This window comes from Chelonoidis abingdonii, chromosome 7 (genome assembly GCF_003597395.2).
Source record: "Chelonoidis abingdonii isolate Lonesome George chromosome 7, CheloAbing_2.0, whole genome shotgun sequence".
In the NCBI taxonomy this organism is placed as follows: domain Eukaryota; kingdom Metazoa; phylum Chordata; order Testudines; family Testudinidae; genus Chelonoidis; species Chelonoidis abingdonii.
Genome location: NC_133775.1, coordinates 3,570,094 through 3,585,272, shown reverse-complemented (window position 1 = coordinate 3,585,272; position 15,179 = coordinate 3,570,094). Strand labels below are relative to the sequence as shown.

Genomic DNA, 15,179 nt, shown 5'->3' with positions numbered 1-15,179 from the left:
GCTGAGTATCTCTGCAGGGGGGATCCCACGCCAAGAGCCACAGCTGCCTTAAAGCCCCCCTTCATTGCAGCGCGTGCGTCCTTGCCCAACCACTGGAGGGGACTGGCTGGATGAGCCCCTTCTGCCCCCAGCCAGGGAGCTGCCCCTGCACTCCAGCCAGGGCCTCCTCCCTCTCTAGCCCTGCACCCTACAACAGGCTCCTGGGGATCGATGACTCTGTGCTCCTCCCTTTCCCCGCAGCTTGCTGCTGGGGGATCGATGACTCTGTGCTCCTCCTCTGTCCTTGCTGCCTTCTCTCCTGGGAGATCAATAGCTCGGCGCTCCTCACCCCCACCTTCCCCCCCGTCGTTTCCGGCCACCTATCTATTCTCTCGGCGCTTGTTGGTAACCGCAGCGCAGGCGCAGTAGCTGCCGGTGCCGCCATTGCTGTCCTGTCAGAGCAAGGGTCCGGGGAGGGAGAAGCCGGTAGAGGCGGCACCTGAGGTAACGGAGGGGTGGCCCGGCCCGGCCCGGCCCGGCCGCCGTGGGGCAGAGGAGCCGCTTTTCTCCGGCCGACAGACCCCGGGCTAATCCCCCGCCGGGGGTCGGGCAGGGCCGGGGGTCCCCTCTCTGCGGGGGGGTGGGCGTTCCCATCCCGGGCGAGCCGGGGTCCTCGCTGCGGGGAGGGGGCGGTCCATCCCGGGCGGGGCCGGGGGTCCCCTCGCTGGGGAAGGGGGGGGCGGTTCCCATCCCCGGGCGGGGCCGGGCTCCCCTCGCTGTGGGGGGGAAGGGGCGCAGTTATCACCCCTGCACAGGACCAGCTCTGCTCGTGCTGCAAGGGGCTGGTCCCGGCCTGAGGACGCGGCTGTCACAGTTGATTGCCGGTGACCCCAACACTGTGAGAATTGCCCTGGGGCCTGTGTTGAGAGTGGCGAGTGCTTCGTTGCAGGGTCGAGCTGCCCTGACAGGAGGTGGCACTTCTGACACAGGCAATGCCACAGGCCGCGTTGGTAGCTGATAAACACAGTGATGGAGCTGCCGGGAATGGCATCTCTGTGGCACGCCAGGTGCTCAGATTCTGTTGTGTTGGGATGGCATCAGAGGATGGGTTGTCAGTCCGTCCGGTGCTGCTGGCCCACTGTTAGGGGGTAACGATGGCACTATCGCTGCTGTGGGTCTGTGCATGTGGTAGCAGCCCTGCTTCTTTACATAATCATGCTAGGCAGAAAGTGGTATTCTGAAGTCTTGAACACATACAGGTCTAAACCGTTCTTGACTCTCCATACGCTGAAGATCTCAGCATTTGTTGGTATTTGAGGTTTCATTGCATGTTTGTGTGTTGTTTAACATGTTAATGTTCAAGCATCAGAAAACTGTTGTCTGAAATCTGCCAAGGAAGAATGGCTGATTTGGTATTGGGGAATGAATGGTTTCCCCAAGTGGGGGACTTTGAACTGAAATGTTCTGGTATCATTTGGGTGATTATGAGGAGGAGCTGAAAGCTTTATTCTATGGTGCTAAAAACACCCTGTGTTTGCAGTTGCAGTTTGTAAAGATGGAGTTTCAAGCAGTGCTGATGGCGGCAGGTGGGGGATCCCGAATGATGGACCTAACTTCCAGCATCCCTAAGCCCCTCCTGCCAGTAGGCAACAAACCTTTAATCTGGTACCCATTAAATCTGTTAGAGCGAATTGGATTTGAAGGTGAGAGATTGCCAGTTGCTAACCCATAGGTTAACTTATCCATTTTGCTGTCAGTGCAGGGTAGTTCTCTGCATGACACACAGGCTTGGCAGAAATTCAGTGTTTATTTTTTTATATCTTATAATTTTCATGGATAATATGGATGTTTATTTGTAACGATAATTTAGATTTTTATTTTAATGTTCTGTAAAACTATGTGTGTTAAACTGTAATTATCAATTTAAATTTTTAAACAGTTGCGAGAAATTATTGGGGGCCAAACAATAATTACTTAATGACAGTAGACGTTGAGTTTCAAGAAGTTAAAGGTTTATAACTGTTAAAAAACAAATTGTCAACATCACATGTCAAAATATACAAAGTAAATATCTTAACTGGTATAAGTTCTCAAGCAGCATTTGTCTGTCTTTGCTTAGCTAGCTGTAAATGTCTTTTATTGTCAATGGAAAAGTGTTCTGTCAAGTTGTGTATGGTGGAATTGACTCGAATCCTTCCAAGCCAAATAATACAGTATTTATTCTGGCTTTATCTCCTCTACCTTCAAGTGTGCAAAACAATGGGATTTCCATCCCATCCCTCGGGAGGCTGTTCCATAGCCAAACAGGAAGTTTCTCCTCATATTCAGCCTACGTTTTCCTTTTCTTAATTTTATCCATTATTCCAAATTATACCTTTGTAACACCCTAAATAATTCCTCTTCCTGGAAGAATGGAAACCATTCATACACTTGTAAATTGTCCTTATCTCTGTTTTTTCCCCACTTCGTTTTTTAGATTATTTTTCTCCATCTGTCTTAGTTCATATTTTTCCAATGTTAATATTTTAAAATTACTTAATAGTTTCATAGATTTAAAGGCCAGAATGGACCAGTTAGATCTAGTCCGACCATAGAATTTCGTATAGTTACCCATGCATTGAGCCCAGCATCTTGTACTTGACCAAAGCATTGCTTCTAAAAAGGCATTCTGTCTTGATTTTAAGACATCCAGAGATGGAGAAGCACTACTTCCCTTGGTAGTTTGTTCCAGTAGTTAGTCACCCTCACTATTAAATAAAAATTATATAATTTCTAATTTGTTTTTTTCAGGCTTCAACTTCCAGCCACTTGTTCTTGTTCTGCCTTTTTCCACTACATTAAAGAGCCTGTTAGCACCTGTTATTTTCTTCCCGGGAAAGTACTTGTACACTGTGATCAAGTTGTTTCTCAATCTTTTTGCTGAGATAAAGAGAGTTAGCTCCTTAAGTCTCTCACTGTAAGGCATTTTCTCCATCTCTCAGATACTTTTGTGGCTCTTTTCTGCGTTGTCTCCAGTTTTTCAATATCCTTTTTAAAATGTGGACAACAGAATGGTACACAATATTCTAGCATCTTTCTCGCCAGTGCTGTAGCTAGAGGTAAAATCACCACTCTATTCCTCCTCATTACTCCCCTGTTCATACATCCAAGGGTGGCATTAGCCCGTTTTTCCACAGCATTGCCTTGGGAGCTCTGTTGAGTTGTTTATCGGCTATGACTCCTAAATCCTTTCCAGAGTCATCGCTTTCCAGGATACAGTTCCCCAGTCTGTCAGTGTGGCCTGCATTCTGTGTTCCTAGTTGTATGCCTTTACATTTGGCTATAATAAAATGAATTTTATTTAGGCGGGCCCAGGTTACTGAGCAATCCAGATTGCTTTGTGTGACTGCCTTATCCTCCTCATTATTTACCACTCTGCCTATCATTGTGTTAGCAACAAATTTTAGAAGCAGTGATTTTTGTATTTACTTTCAGATCATTGATAAAAATGTTACATAGTGTTAGGCCTGATAGGACTGATGATTGTGGAACTCCACTAGAAGCATCCCCTTCAATCATGATTTCCCAGTTGATGACTACTTCTTCAGATCTGTCAGCTAGCCAATCCTTAATCCATTTAATGTGTTTTATTGCTGTTGTACAATGCTAGTTTTAAATCAGAATGTCATCTGGTATTAAGTCAAATGCCTTACAGAAGTTTGTGTGTTGGATCTACAAAATTACCTTTATCAACTGAACTTCTATTTTAATAAAAAAATAAAATCAGGTTTGTTTGATTAATCTTTTTCTATAAAACGGTGTTCTCTGGCATTAATTATACTTAAGGCTACGTTTATATCACGAAGGTCATGGAAGTCATGGACCTTCGTGACATTCTGTGCTTCAGCGACAGGCGACAGCCTCATACAGGGGCGGGGAGGGGAGGACACCTTGGGTGAGTGGCTGGGGGTGTCCCATTTTCTCTTTGGGAAATATGGTCACCCTGCAGCTCCCAGCTGCAGTGGGTGAAGGGGAGGGCCCTGCTGCAGCTCCTAGCTGACACAGGCAGAGGGAGAACCCCACAGCCCCCTCTGGGGGAAACTACGGAGCCGCAGCAGCAAAAGTCACAGACAGGTCTTAGCTTCCTTGAAATTTCGTTTATTGCCTGTGACCTGTCTGTGACTTTTACTAAAAATAACCATGACAAAGTCTTAACCTTAATTATGTTCTCATACTTGAATTGTGTATTGGTTTTTTAACATTTCCAACCTGTTTAGGTCTCTTTATATCATTGTTCTATTCTTGCCAGTGTTCACGGTCTCAGTATATGAATTTCAGTAACTTGATGTCTTCCCCCAGTCAGACAATTAATACAAATGTCAAATAAGACTGGATGTACTAACAACCCCTGCTCCACTGGCTGTTTTCACCCCAACTCAAGACATTGCCATTTATCATTTTCCTTTCTTTAGGTCCTTTAGCTAGTTTTGAATCCAAGGCAGTTTCGTTTGATTTTGAGATTAATTTTTTTTTGTCGGACACTATAGAAACTGCTTTACATAAAATCAGTTGCAATCCCATGCTCCCGTCACACTCTGGTTTTATAATTCTAGTAACCAAAATAAATCAACTGTGAAAAGTAGCTCTTAGTCGACGGTACCAAACTGCCCTGTTGTTCTTATGTGTTCGTGTATTTCCTCAGCCTCATTAATTAGTCAATCCAGGATGGCTTTTTTGGTTAGATTCTTTTCATACTGGATCATTCTTTCGTAACTTGGGAACATTTCTGGTGCATGTCTGGTTGTGTTTGTTACCTACCGTAAGTCTTGGGAACATCCCCAGGCGTACAGTATTTTATGTTTTATCTACTTCAAGGCTATTTTCAAGAAGTTTTGCTTTTCACTCTGTCCTTCATTCCTGGATGTCAGTGGTAAATGCCTGTTGTGGTTGAGGTTTTGTTTATAAAGTTTGTTCCCTTACCTGAAGTACTTTACCATCACAGTCTTCATTTTCCCTCTGTATCTCCATGGTGTTGTTAATGCTCCCACATACCACTCCATCCCCCCATGTCCTTTCTGTCTTTCCTGTCTAGATTGAACCCAACTGTGTTGTACTAGGTCAAACTATTCCATTTCCCTCTCAGACAGGTGCTAGGAGAGTTGATTTAACTATTGTCTCCAATAGCATGTTTGGTGTTTCTCTAGAGTGAGCTGTGCAAATTGAGAAGTAGGGGAAGAAAGTTAACTCTGTATCCCTCATTGCTAAAATTACTGTTCCTTAGGTGCACCAAGACAGAGGTATTCAAGGTGTCAGAGACATTGTCAGGCATGTAGTTTTAATACCATATATACTCGTTCATAAGCCGAATATTTTTGGTAAAAAAGTGATGCATCAAAGAGCGGGGGTCAGCTTATAAATGGGTCTACACCAAAATTTGATGATTTTAGACTCTATGGAATCATTGAATTGAATATCTAATACATTGTCGTTTTGTTTACCAGGAGCGTCTGCAGGCATGGAGCCCCTCAGCTCCCTGTGGCCGCAGTTCACCGTTCCCAGCCAGTGGGAGCTACGGGGAACAGTGAACTGTGGCCACAGGGAGCTGAGGGGGTCCATGCCTGCAAATGCTCCAAGTAAACAAAATGTCCCGCCAGCAGCTTACCCTGACAGGCCGGGAGCCAAAGTTTGCTGACCCATTTATTGATGTCAATAGTGCAGCCTTTTAAAGTTGCAAAGGCTTTGTTTAGTGGACTAGATTGCCTTGAAATGGACCTCGTAAGTCCCGAGCCAATATGAAAATATAATGTGTAGAGTTGATGGAATCTCTGTTCAAATTGAAATAGCCTGTTATCCCTAAAGACATGCCAGTCTATAGGCTGCTTTGAAATAAACAACAGTAATAATCTGACAGTGATAAAGCAGGTGACATTCCTAAATCAAGTCCTACAGAATCTATAACTACAATAATAATAATAAACTATTTTCATACTAGTATTTAAAATGAGCAACGGTGAAATCAAAAGAGAAAGGTCTTCTTATGATGCAGGATTCAGACTTAAAGTTGTTGAATATGCAGAAACAAACAATAATTTGCGCTCCTGCTCATGAATTCTGTGTTATTATAACAACAACAGGTTTTTCGTTAGATTACATTAAAATAATTCTAGCAAAGCTTTTGAGTGTTTCTTGTGATGCCAGCTTTTAAAATATAGCAGGGGTTGGAAAACTTTGGCTCCCATCCCGTCAGGGTAAGCTGCTGGTGGGTCCACGCATTTTGTTTACTTGGAGCGTCTGCAGGTATGGAGCCCCTCAAGTAAACGCTCCAAGTAAACATAATGTCCCAACCCACCAGTGACTTACCCTGATGGGCCAGGAGCCAAAGTTTGGCAACCCCTGAAATACAGGGTCAGTTTATGAAAGCGTCATACAGTTTTTGTTATTTTTACCTAGCCATCTTGGGGGGGTTGGCTTATAAATGAATGGGCTAATGAACAAGTACATATGGTAAATCGCTTGCTAACAGTACCAGGAAATGTACTCTGCTCCACTCTCAATTCCATACCATGTCTCTCATGATAAAAAAAAAAAAAAAAGAAAAATGTATAAGAGGTTACTTTCATGTCTGTCAAAAACGTAATCCTCTAGTTCTATGAAATTTATTAATCTGGAACTAGTTTTTTTTGGATTTGAAGAACTCTGTTAAAGGGCTAAACCCATTCATAAAGCACAGTGGAAGCTGGAGAAAGTTTGAATGTGTGTGTGTATCCTGTGCATTGGATAGATGAATACATTAATATTTGTTGCCCTGTTGTTTTCCCCTCACCCTTCTCTTCTTTTCTACTACAGAGGTCATTGTGGTTACAACCAAAGAAGTCCAGAAGCTGCTAAACCTAGACACAAAGATGAAATTAGATATAGTGTGCATCCCCGATGATGCAGACATGGGTACTGCAGACTCACTAAGGCATATTCATCAGAAAATTAAGGTACAACTCTTTTACCTTGGCTAAAGGATGTCTCCTTTAAGATTTTTCTTTCACATGTGAGTTAAAATCTTAGCAGTTCTTTAGGAATTCTACTGTGTAATGATATGACTATCTCCACTGTGTGCCATACAACGCGCAGAACAACGGGGCTATGATTTTGGTTGGGGCCTATCATACAAATAGGGATGCAAATGAATTAATTTAAAACCACAGTAGTAAGGAAGTTCTGAGATAGGTTCAGAATTGTCTGTTATGTCTACTTATTTCAGTACATATAATCTATTTGGAGCTCTATCCAATATCTAGGCACACTGTGTAGGTTAGGGAAAGAATTTCTGCCTTAATATTGAATTTGGTTTTGTGGATTGAAGTCAAATGCTTAATGTTCTAACTTGTTTGGTTGTTTTCTCTCTCTCTCTCCTTTCCCTCCCACCCCAGTTTCTTTAATTCCCTTGTCAACTCATGGCATTAAATGCTCTGTTTGTTTCCAATAGAATGCCAGTGGGCCAGTTAAGATTTCAAGTATCTTTTTTTCCCCTCTTCGAATATGGTATTGGAAAAAAGAAACTCAAGTATAAGCAGAGACTTTTCCTTTTTAGGTGCAGACACCCACAAAGACTAGATGAGACTTTTAGGGTATAATTACACAGCAAAGAAAAACTTTCGGCTGGACCATGCCAGCTGGCTCGGGCTGTGGGGCTATTTCATTGCTATGTAGACCCTGAGGTCTGAGAGCCTGCATTTTAGCCCAAGCCTGGAACAGATTTAAATGTTTATTAGAGAATATTTAAATAAAGATGATACACAGAGTTTGATGCGTCAGTTATTAGTCATCGGGGGGTAACATACAGAGTATAGGGGACGTTGGTATTTGGTTATTGGTTAGCATATAATATATACAGTCTGTAATGTCCCCAATGCGGGGTGTACGGTGGGTGGGGTCAAGATACAGTAGGGGAGCAGTGACTGTACATCGCTCATATAATGGGTTACACATAGCCATGATTAGAGTAGGCGGGCCGGGGTAATGAGGACAGGGTGACCCTCACGTGGTGGAATCCAGGTCGGTGGGTTCAGGACTTAGGGGATATAGTTTAGTAGGGGGTTTTAAGGGTTTCCCCTTCCCCCCCGTGGTGCATGAAGCCATGACGGCTCACTCCTGGTATTGGCGGTGGCCGGTGATGTGTTCAGTGTAAATGTCCTAGACCACCGGATAGTGTCCGAGACCATCAAACGTCTCATGAGTCGCGCATAGCGACGGCCCACCCCACAGGCCCTAAGTACACGTTCGTTACAGGGGTCCCAGGCGCCTAGCGCCCCGACGATCAGGGCGTCGGTGTAAACCTCGTAGCCCTCTTTGCCCGCAAGGTGTCAGTCAAGGGGGCGTATTTTTCGAGTTTACGGGCTCGGGCTTCGCGGAACGCCGGGGTCCTGTTCTCGAACGGGATCGTCACGTCGACGAGGATGATCTTTTTCCGCTCCTCGTCCGTGACGACGATGTCTGGGCGCAGCGGGCTGTCGGTGCCGGGGATGGTGCGGTTGACTGCAATCTCACCGAGGTGTGGGTGATGGCCTTCACTAGGCGGTCCTGGACGGCGTTGTGGCGCAGCTGCCAGGCTCTGGCGTGGGGCTTGCAGCTGCACAGGACGTGGGGCGGGGTCTCCAGGGTGTACCCGCACTTCCTGCAGCGCTTGTCCCGGTTCCCGTGACGGATGGCTCCATTGAGTGGGAACGCAGTTCAGCCGGGCGCGGTGTATGAACCGCACCAGTTGGCGAACAAGCGGGTGAAGCTGCCCTGCGGGGAGAAGTGGTTGCTGGAGTCCACTTTGCTGGTCACCTCGAAAGGCCTTGCCCCTTTGGGGGCCCCCTGGTCGGGGTTTTTTTTCCTCAGGGTGTCCACGTAGAGCGCGTGGACGCGGCCTTCAGGGACTTTCTCCAGCACGCCTCTGGCTCCGGGGCTGACGGTGATGCTGCCTCCGTCTCGATCTGCGGCACCAGAACTCCCAGCTCCTGCCGCTTCCTCGCTCCATACCCAGCGCAGCCCAGTCGCTTCCCTAGTCGGCGCGTGGCGTTGCGGGCGCGGGACCACAACGAGGCGATTCACCCTGTCTCGGCGAATTCACCTTTCAGGGAGCCGCTTCAGGAAAAGTGGCTACATCCTGGCGGAGGTGGCCTGCCGATTCGCTTCTCGACGACGGTGCGTCAGGGCAGTCGCCGCGAACGCCTCTTTACTGTGGTGTCCGGGCACGTCAGGAGGCCGGAAGGCGTGCGTGATGACCGCGATGTCACAGAGGTCTCCCATGCGGGGGACATTGGCGCCACCGTGCCTTGTGGGCAATGTATAATGAGCTCGTTGCTGGCTCCCTGGGGCAGGGACAGCCACTTTTTGACCAGCTGCCGGATGGTGTTTGTCTGCCTTGTTGAGGGGCACCTTTGCTGAGGGCCAACCTCCACCCCCCCCCCCCCCCCCCCCCCCCCCCCCCCCCCCCCCCCCCCCCCCCTTGCCACGGCGGAACCTCTCAGGACGAAAGGCGATGCGAGGGGGATCAGGAAGGTGTTGAGGGCATTTGATCTTCTTGCCTGGCGCCAGCAGGGATGCGTCGATCTTGGTAGTGTCCTGCAGGATCTCCCGGATGTGTCCTCGGGGTCTGCCGGACGCGGATGCCCGTCGGCGTTGCCAAGGTGTTGGTACGGCCTGCCCTTCGGCCCAGGGGAAACGACGGGCTCGCCTGGATCTGGAACTCCGTCGCCAGCACCGAGTCTCTTTTGCTCCCGTCGACGTGGAGGACCGCGCAACACTTTTTGGCATTGAAGCGGAGAACCGTCCAGTCAGCGGCTCTCCCGATGTGTGTTGAGCATACCTGGAAGCCTCTCGGGTCATCCGCTCGATCAGGGCCAGGTCATGACCGCATAGGCCAAGACGCTCACCGCCTCTCGCCGTGCAGGTCGAAGCCGTCAGCGCTGTTGGAGATCAGCCCGCAGGAGCGGCTCCATGGCGAGGTTGAAGATGATTGGCTGAGGGGGCAGCCCTGCTTTACACCCGCTGTGGATCGGCGATTTCAGCGTCTTCACCCTTCGACCGAATACGGATGGTGGTGCTGCAGTGTTCGTAGAGTTCCCGGATCAGGCAAAGGAAGGACTCTGGCATCCCGAACTCCCGTAGAGTGTTGAAAATGTGGTGATGAGGGATGGACCCGAAGGCGTTGGACAGGTCGAGCCACGCTATCGCGCACTGCTTCCACGCCCTCTTGGTCATCTACACACAAATGCTGCCCCCCTGCCCCCCCTGCAACCTGTCATGGGCCAGCCAGGAGTTTTTCTTTGCTGTGTAGACGTACTCTACAGGGCAAACCTATGCTCTGGATACACACAATGGGAGTAATTTGGGAAAGGTGATTCGTAGGATGAATATACAGAACAAAATAAATCCAGTGGGCAGAGCTGTGGTACAAAGAGCACTGAAGTGCAAGTCACAGTTTGGAGCTGTTTGGGTGGTATTCTGACCCATGTGTGTGAACGCGGTAATGAAGCAGGACTACTGCTCTATCAGTTGTATTGGCTGGCTGGGTCTATCCCTACATCCCTCTTTTTGGCCATCCTTGCACCTCTCTTTTGGAGACTTAGGGAGACAGCCGTGAAGAGGGTAAAGGGTAAGGAGAGACATAGAAAAGGACATACTGCTTCGTGGAAGTATATTTTGCAAAGAGACTAAAAATGGCCCGGAGAGGAATTGAGGGTGAGAGTTGAAATCAGTGTGAGGCTTTGCTGTAGTAAAGGTTTGCGGTATGTGAATGTATTGGCAGCCACCTGCAGTTCCCTCTGCTCCCCATGTTTGTTTGTCCAGCAAAGATGGAAATAGTGCCCTCTCATTGCAAATAATTTGACACTGAATTCTTGAGCAGATTGCTGCATGGTGTGTATTTTGGAGCCATTCCACTGGTTAATGCATACAATTGGTATACCTATTACGGGATACGTCTTCTCCTGTCTGGAATAGGTGAGAGAACTACACAGTCGAGGAAGCTGAACATTTGCTGAGTCTGTCTAGTAGAGCTCGGGTATAACAGGAGAGGACCTGGTTGGAGAATCTGAAGTTTCTGTGCTGAAACAGTTGATGCTTGTGGCTGCAGTTTGCTGGCAGCCTTATCACAGCCACTGCCAAAAACTGGTGAGAAGTCTGTACTGGCTGTTGACATTTTTATTTGTCTCAAATTGAGTTAATTACCCCCCAACAGAAGAACAAGTGTATTTAACACTCTAAAAATGAGGTAACACTCTAGACAATTTGTCTGTACTTAGTGCAGGTGAGGGAGAGTAAAGCCAAGATTATACAATACAGTGAGAAATAACCCTCAAGCCAGTTCACACATGAGCGCAAACCTCAGTAAGATATGAATAGGTATTAGACCACTGGAAATCATGAAATACACATGACGTAGCTGTTCTGTATGTTCTCCTATGCGGGGATGTCGCGCTGTTACGACCTGCTGTCTCAGCACACTGCAATATAGTGGAAGCTCAGCTATTTCAACCATGGTTAAAGTAAACAGTTTGGTTCTGCAAAGGCTAGATGAGTCTGCCAAGATTTGACTTCAGAAACTTTGTGCACTGATATCAGAAGAGCTCAGGTCTGCAGAGCCTATAAGTGCTGTAGAAAAAAGACTTTCTCTTTTCTCATACTTACCTGGCCTCTATCACTGTGGTATTTGAGTGCTTCACGATCTTGAATGCATTTGTTCTCACAACAGCCCTGTGAAGTATGATCATCCCCATTTCACAGATGGGGAACTGAAGTGCGTAGAGACACTAAATGACCTGCCCAAGGTCACAGAGGAATTGAACCTGTCTCCCTAGCCCTAACCACTGGACCATCTTTCCTCTGTCCATTGTTACAGTATTAGCCTTGATTATTCAAACACAAGACAAAGTCACAGCTGAGAGCAGCAAGCAGCTGGTTCCACTCATTTCAGGCTCTGTCCCCCATTTATTGAAATGAATGAGGCAAAGCAAACTTGTGCAAAATCTCCTCAGTCTTCATTTCACCTGCTTTGCACCGCCTTTATCTGTCAGGCATGTCTACTTTGAGAGTTGACTCAGAATGTTGGTGTTTATGCTGGATTGGAACATCGGTCTAACCAGTTAGCTCTACCTGGATCTGTCCTTTCTTTGCCTAAATTAGCTCCTTCAGAACACGGGCCACACAGTCTCGCCCATCCACTTCTATAACAAACCCCTAACCTACATCTGAGTTATTGAAGTCCTCAAATTGTGGTTTGAAAACCTCAAGCTGCAGAGAATGCTCCAGCAAGTGACCCGTGCCCCATGCTGCAGAGGAAGGCGAAAAACCTCCAGGGCCTCTGCCAATCTGCCCTGGAGGAAGATTCCTTCCCGAGCCCAAATATGGCTATCCGTTAAACCCTGAGCATGTGGGCAAGACTCATCAGCCAGCACCCAGGAAAGAATTCTCTGTAGTAACTCAGATCCCATCCCGTCTAACATCCCATCACAGACCACTGGTCATATTTACCTGCTGATAGTCAAAGATCAATTGCCAAAATTAGGCTACCCCATCATCCCGTCCCCTCCATAAACTTATCAAGCTTAGTCTTAAAGCCAGATATGTCTTTTGCCCCCACTACTCCCCTTGGAAAGCTGTTCCAGAACTTCACTCCTCTAATAGTTAGAAACCTTTGTCTAATTTCAAGTCTAAACTTCCTAGTGTCAGTTTATATCCATTTGTTCTTGTGTCCACATTGGTACTAAGCTTAAATAATTCCTCTCCTTCCCTAATATTTATCCCTCTGATATATTTATGAAGAGCAATCATACCCCCCCTCAATCTTCTTCTGTGAGTCTGAGTCTATAATTAATTCCTTTTCAAGACCTTCTGTGGTGTTTAACACCAGTATTTGAACACCTGACAACCAGTAACAGGTTTATCTTCACAACACTCGTGTGAAGTAGTGGAGTGGTATTGCCACCTTGCAGGTGGAGAACCAAGGCACAGAAAAATGAACTCAAGTGCCCAAAATCACACAGGCAGTCTGGCAGAGTAGATAATTGAACCCCAATCTCTAAAATCCTAGACCAATGCCTTCACCACAAGATCCTCCTTCCTCTCTTCCATGTGTGAGATGCCAGCTTGTTCAAGGTGGATAACTACAATACACAAGATCAGAGATTATTGCTAAAGTTGCTTTTTTGTTGGAAACTACTGAAATGCTGTACCAAATAGAGCTGCAAGCTCTCAAGACACAATGGTTTAATGAGCACTTAAAAGTGGAGCAAAAGGAAAACTTGGTTTAGCAGGAGTGTGACTGTCTGTCTAAATTTTTATAAGTAATTGAAGAATCATTTCTGAGCCCATGCAGTAGAATCTGCTACAAATAATTTGAACTTCAAACTCTAATTGGGATTGTTAATGCTGACATTAATTAAATGCAAAACATTGATGTTAATGTAACATTAAGATCACACATTTCAAATCACAAGGTTATGAAATACAAAAGTTAACCTGGCTAAGTTGCACATATGTAGTGCTGCTATTCTTGTATTTCTTAAGCCTTCCTTGTAAAGGGACACTTAAGGATTTTATTTCTGTCTGAAAACCCAGTCCTTCATGGCTGCCATGCAGTGTACCCTGTGCAGAACGTGGCTGAATTCAGCAGGGTTGTGTGTAGGTGTAGGGGTGATTCCTGCAAGGAGCAGTTTGCATGACTGGGGTTTTAAGATGTCAAATATTTCAAGTATACTGAAAAAATATAAAATTTTGTCTGTGTGTTTGGTCAATTTCATTGCTGTCTGTATATAATCAGTCAGTTTCCTTGATATGTATGTATCTTTCACGCAGCAACCCCACAGAGAGAAATTTTTTTGTAAAATAAAGTGTGATTATAAAACTAAAAAGTCCGAAAAAGGGCTCGGGCAGTTATATCAGAAACTAATTTTAACTCAGGTTTTAGAAAATTGACTAGATTTCAAGTTGATGGTATTTTTATAGTGTATTAAACAGTATATTTATAAAATATAAAACCTCTTGACTGAGTTAATATTGTGCAAGTTTTAAATTTTGCATTTCTTGACTTATTTTCTTTTTTCTCTTAAATATGCAAATATAATGTTGCAGCAGTGTAGTCCTCTACTGTTGTTTATGGAAGACTCCAGTACTTTCTGTGGTATTTTGATAGTTGCATCACCAGTGGAGTAGAAAACTTCAAACCCTGCAGTGTACAAAACTTAGATGGATACATACAACAAAATGAAACTCCTGTGGATTTCATCCACATTGTTTTGTTGGCAGCACTGAAAAAGCTGCATCAAGTAAGGGAACAACATCCTGCACTGAATAACGTAGTTTTAACTGTTCAGTCACAAACAAGTGGCTTTGCTGGATTCTGCAGGAGAGAAATAAAGCAGTTGTGTATTTGGCCTCCAGTTATACTGCAGTGAAGTCAGAAGCAGTCACAACATGCTATTTATCTTGTACAGTATGTTAATATTCCATTCTTCTGATTTTCAGAAATTTGAGCATCTATAAAGACTAGGAGTGAAAATTCAGTCGTTAAAATAACTAAGACAACTTCTGCTATATCTGCCTGCTAGAGTTTTCCATACCGTAGACAGGTAGCCAGAAGGTGTCACTGAAATTTTCTTCTTGATGTAGATGGTGCACAGTGTATGTAACCATGTTTTCCTATCACTGTTACCCACCCTCCTGATCGATTGCATCCACTTGTCACATCTTTCCTTAAATTAGACCATGAGGCCTGGATCCATGAAGGAACTTGGGCATTGGAATGCTCAGTGTCAGGAGGATTAACTTTTAGGCCCCTAGAAAATTACAGGAACAACTTTGTGATCCACAAAGCCTGAGGTAGGCACCTCAGCTACCTGTACAATACATAGTGGAGGAGGAAAGTGATCCACTAGTCTGGGTGCCTAAGTCCAGGTGGCAGGGAGGCCTCTACCTCTGCCAGTAATCATTCCTGCAAGAACCTACTTGGGGATGAGTTAGACCCCTGCCTCACTGCACAAAATTGGGAAGAGGTGGTGGGGCCCACCGTATACCTTTAGACCAGTGCAGAGAGCACTTGTCTGGGATGCAGGAGTCTAAGGGTACGTCTACACTGCACGATTATTTCGAATTAGCTTAAACCGATATTACAAAACAGATCTAATAAAATCGGTTTAGCGCGTCCACAGTGGGATCCCGAAATCGATTGTTTGCGTCCATGG

The 15,179-nt window shown here is 45.8% G+C and overlaps 1 protein-coding gene across 4 annotated transcripts in view; it reads left to right on the top strand.

Moving 5' to 3' along the window:
- Positions 1–376: 376 nt before the first annotated feature.
- Positions 377–15,179, top strand: part of EIF2B3 (eukaryotic translation initiation factor 2B subunit gamma) — a 157,672-nt gene continuing 142,869 nt past the window's right edge. For 3 of the 4 annotated variants that reach the window (XR_012656218.1, XR_012656217.1, XM_075067570.1), the window contains exons 1-3: positions 377–483; positions 1,520–1,682; positions 6,805–6,944. Coding sequence is in view for 2 of the 4 variants with exons in the window: in XM_075067570.1 (XP_074923671.1) it covers positions 1,535–1,682; positions 6,805–6,944 (288 nt within the window). In the remaining 2 variants the exon portion in view is untranslated. The remainder of the gene's footprint in view (positions 484–1,519; positions 1,683–6,804; positions 6,945–15,179) is intronic. The other variant, XM_075067571.1, reaches the window with a different exon arrangement.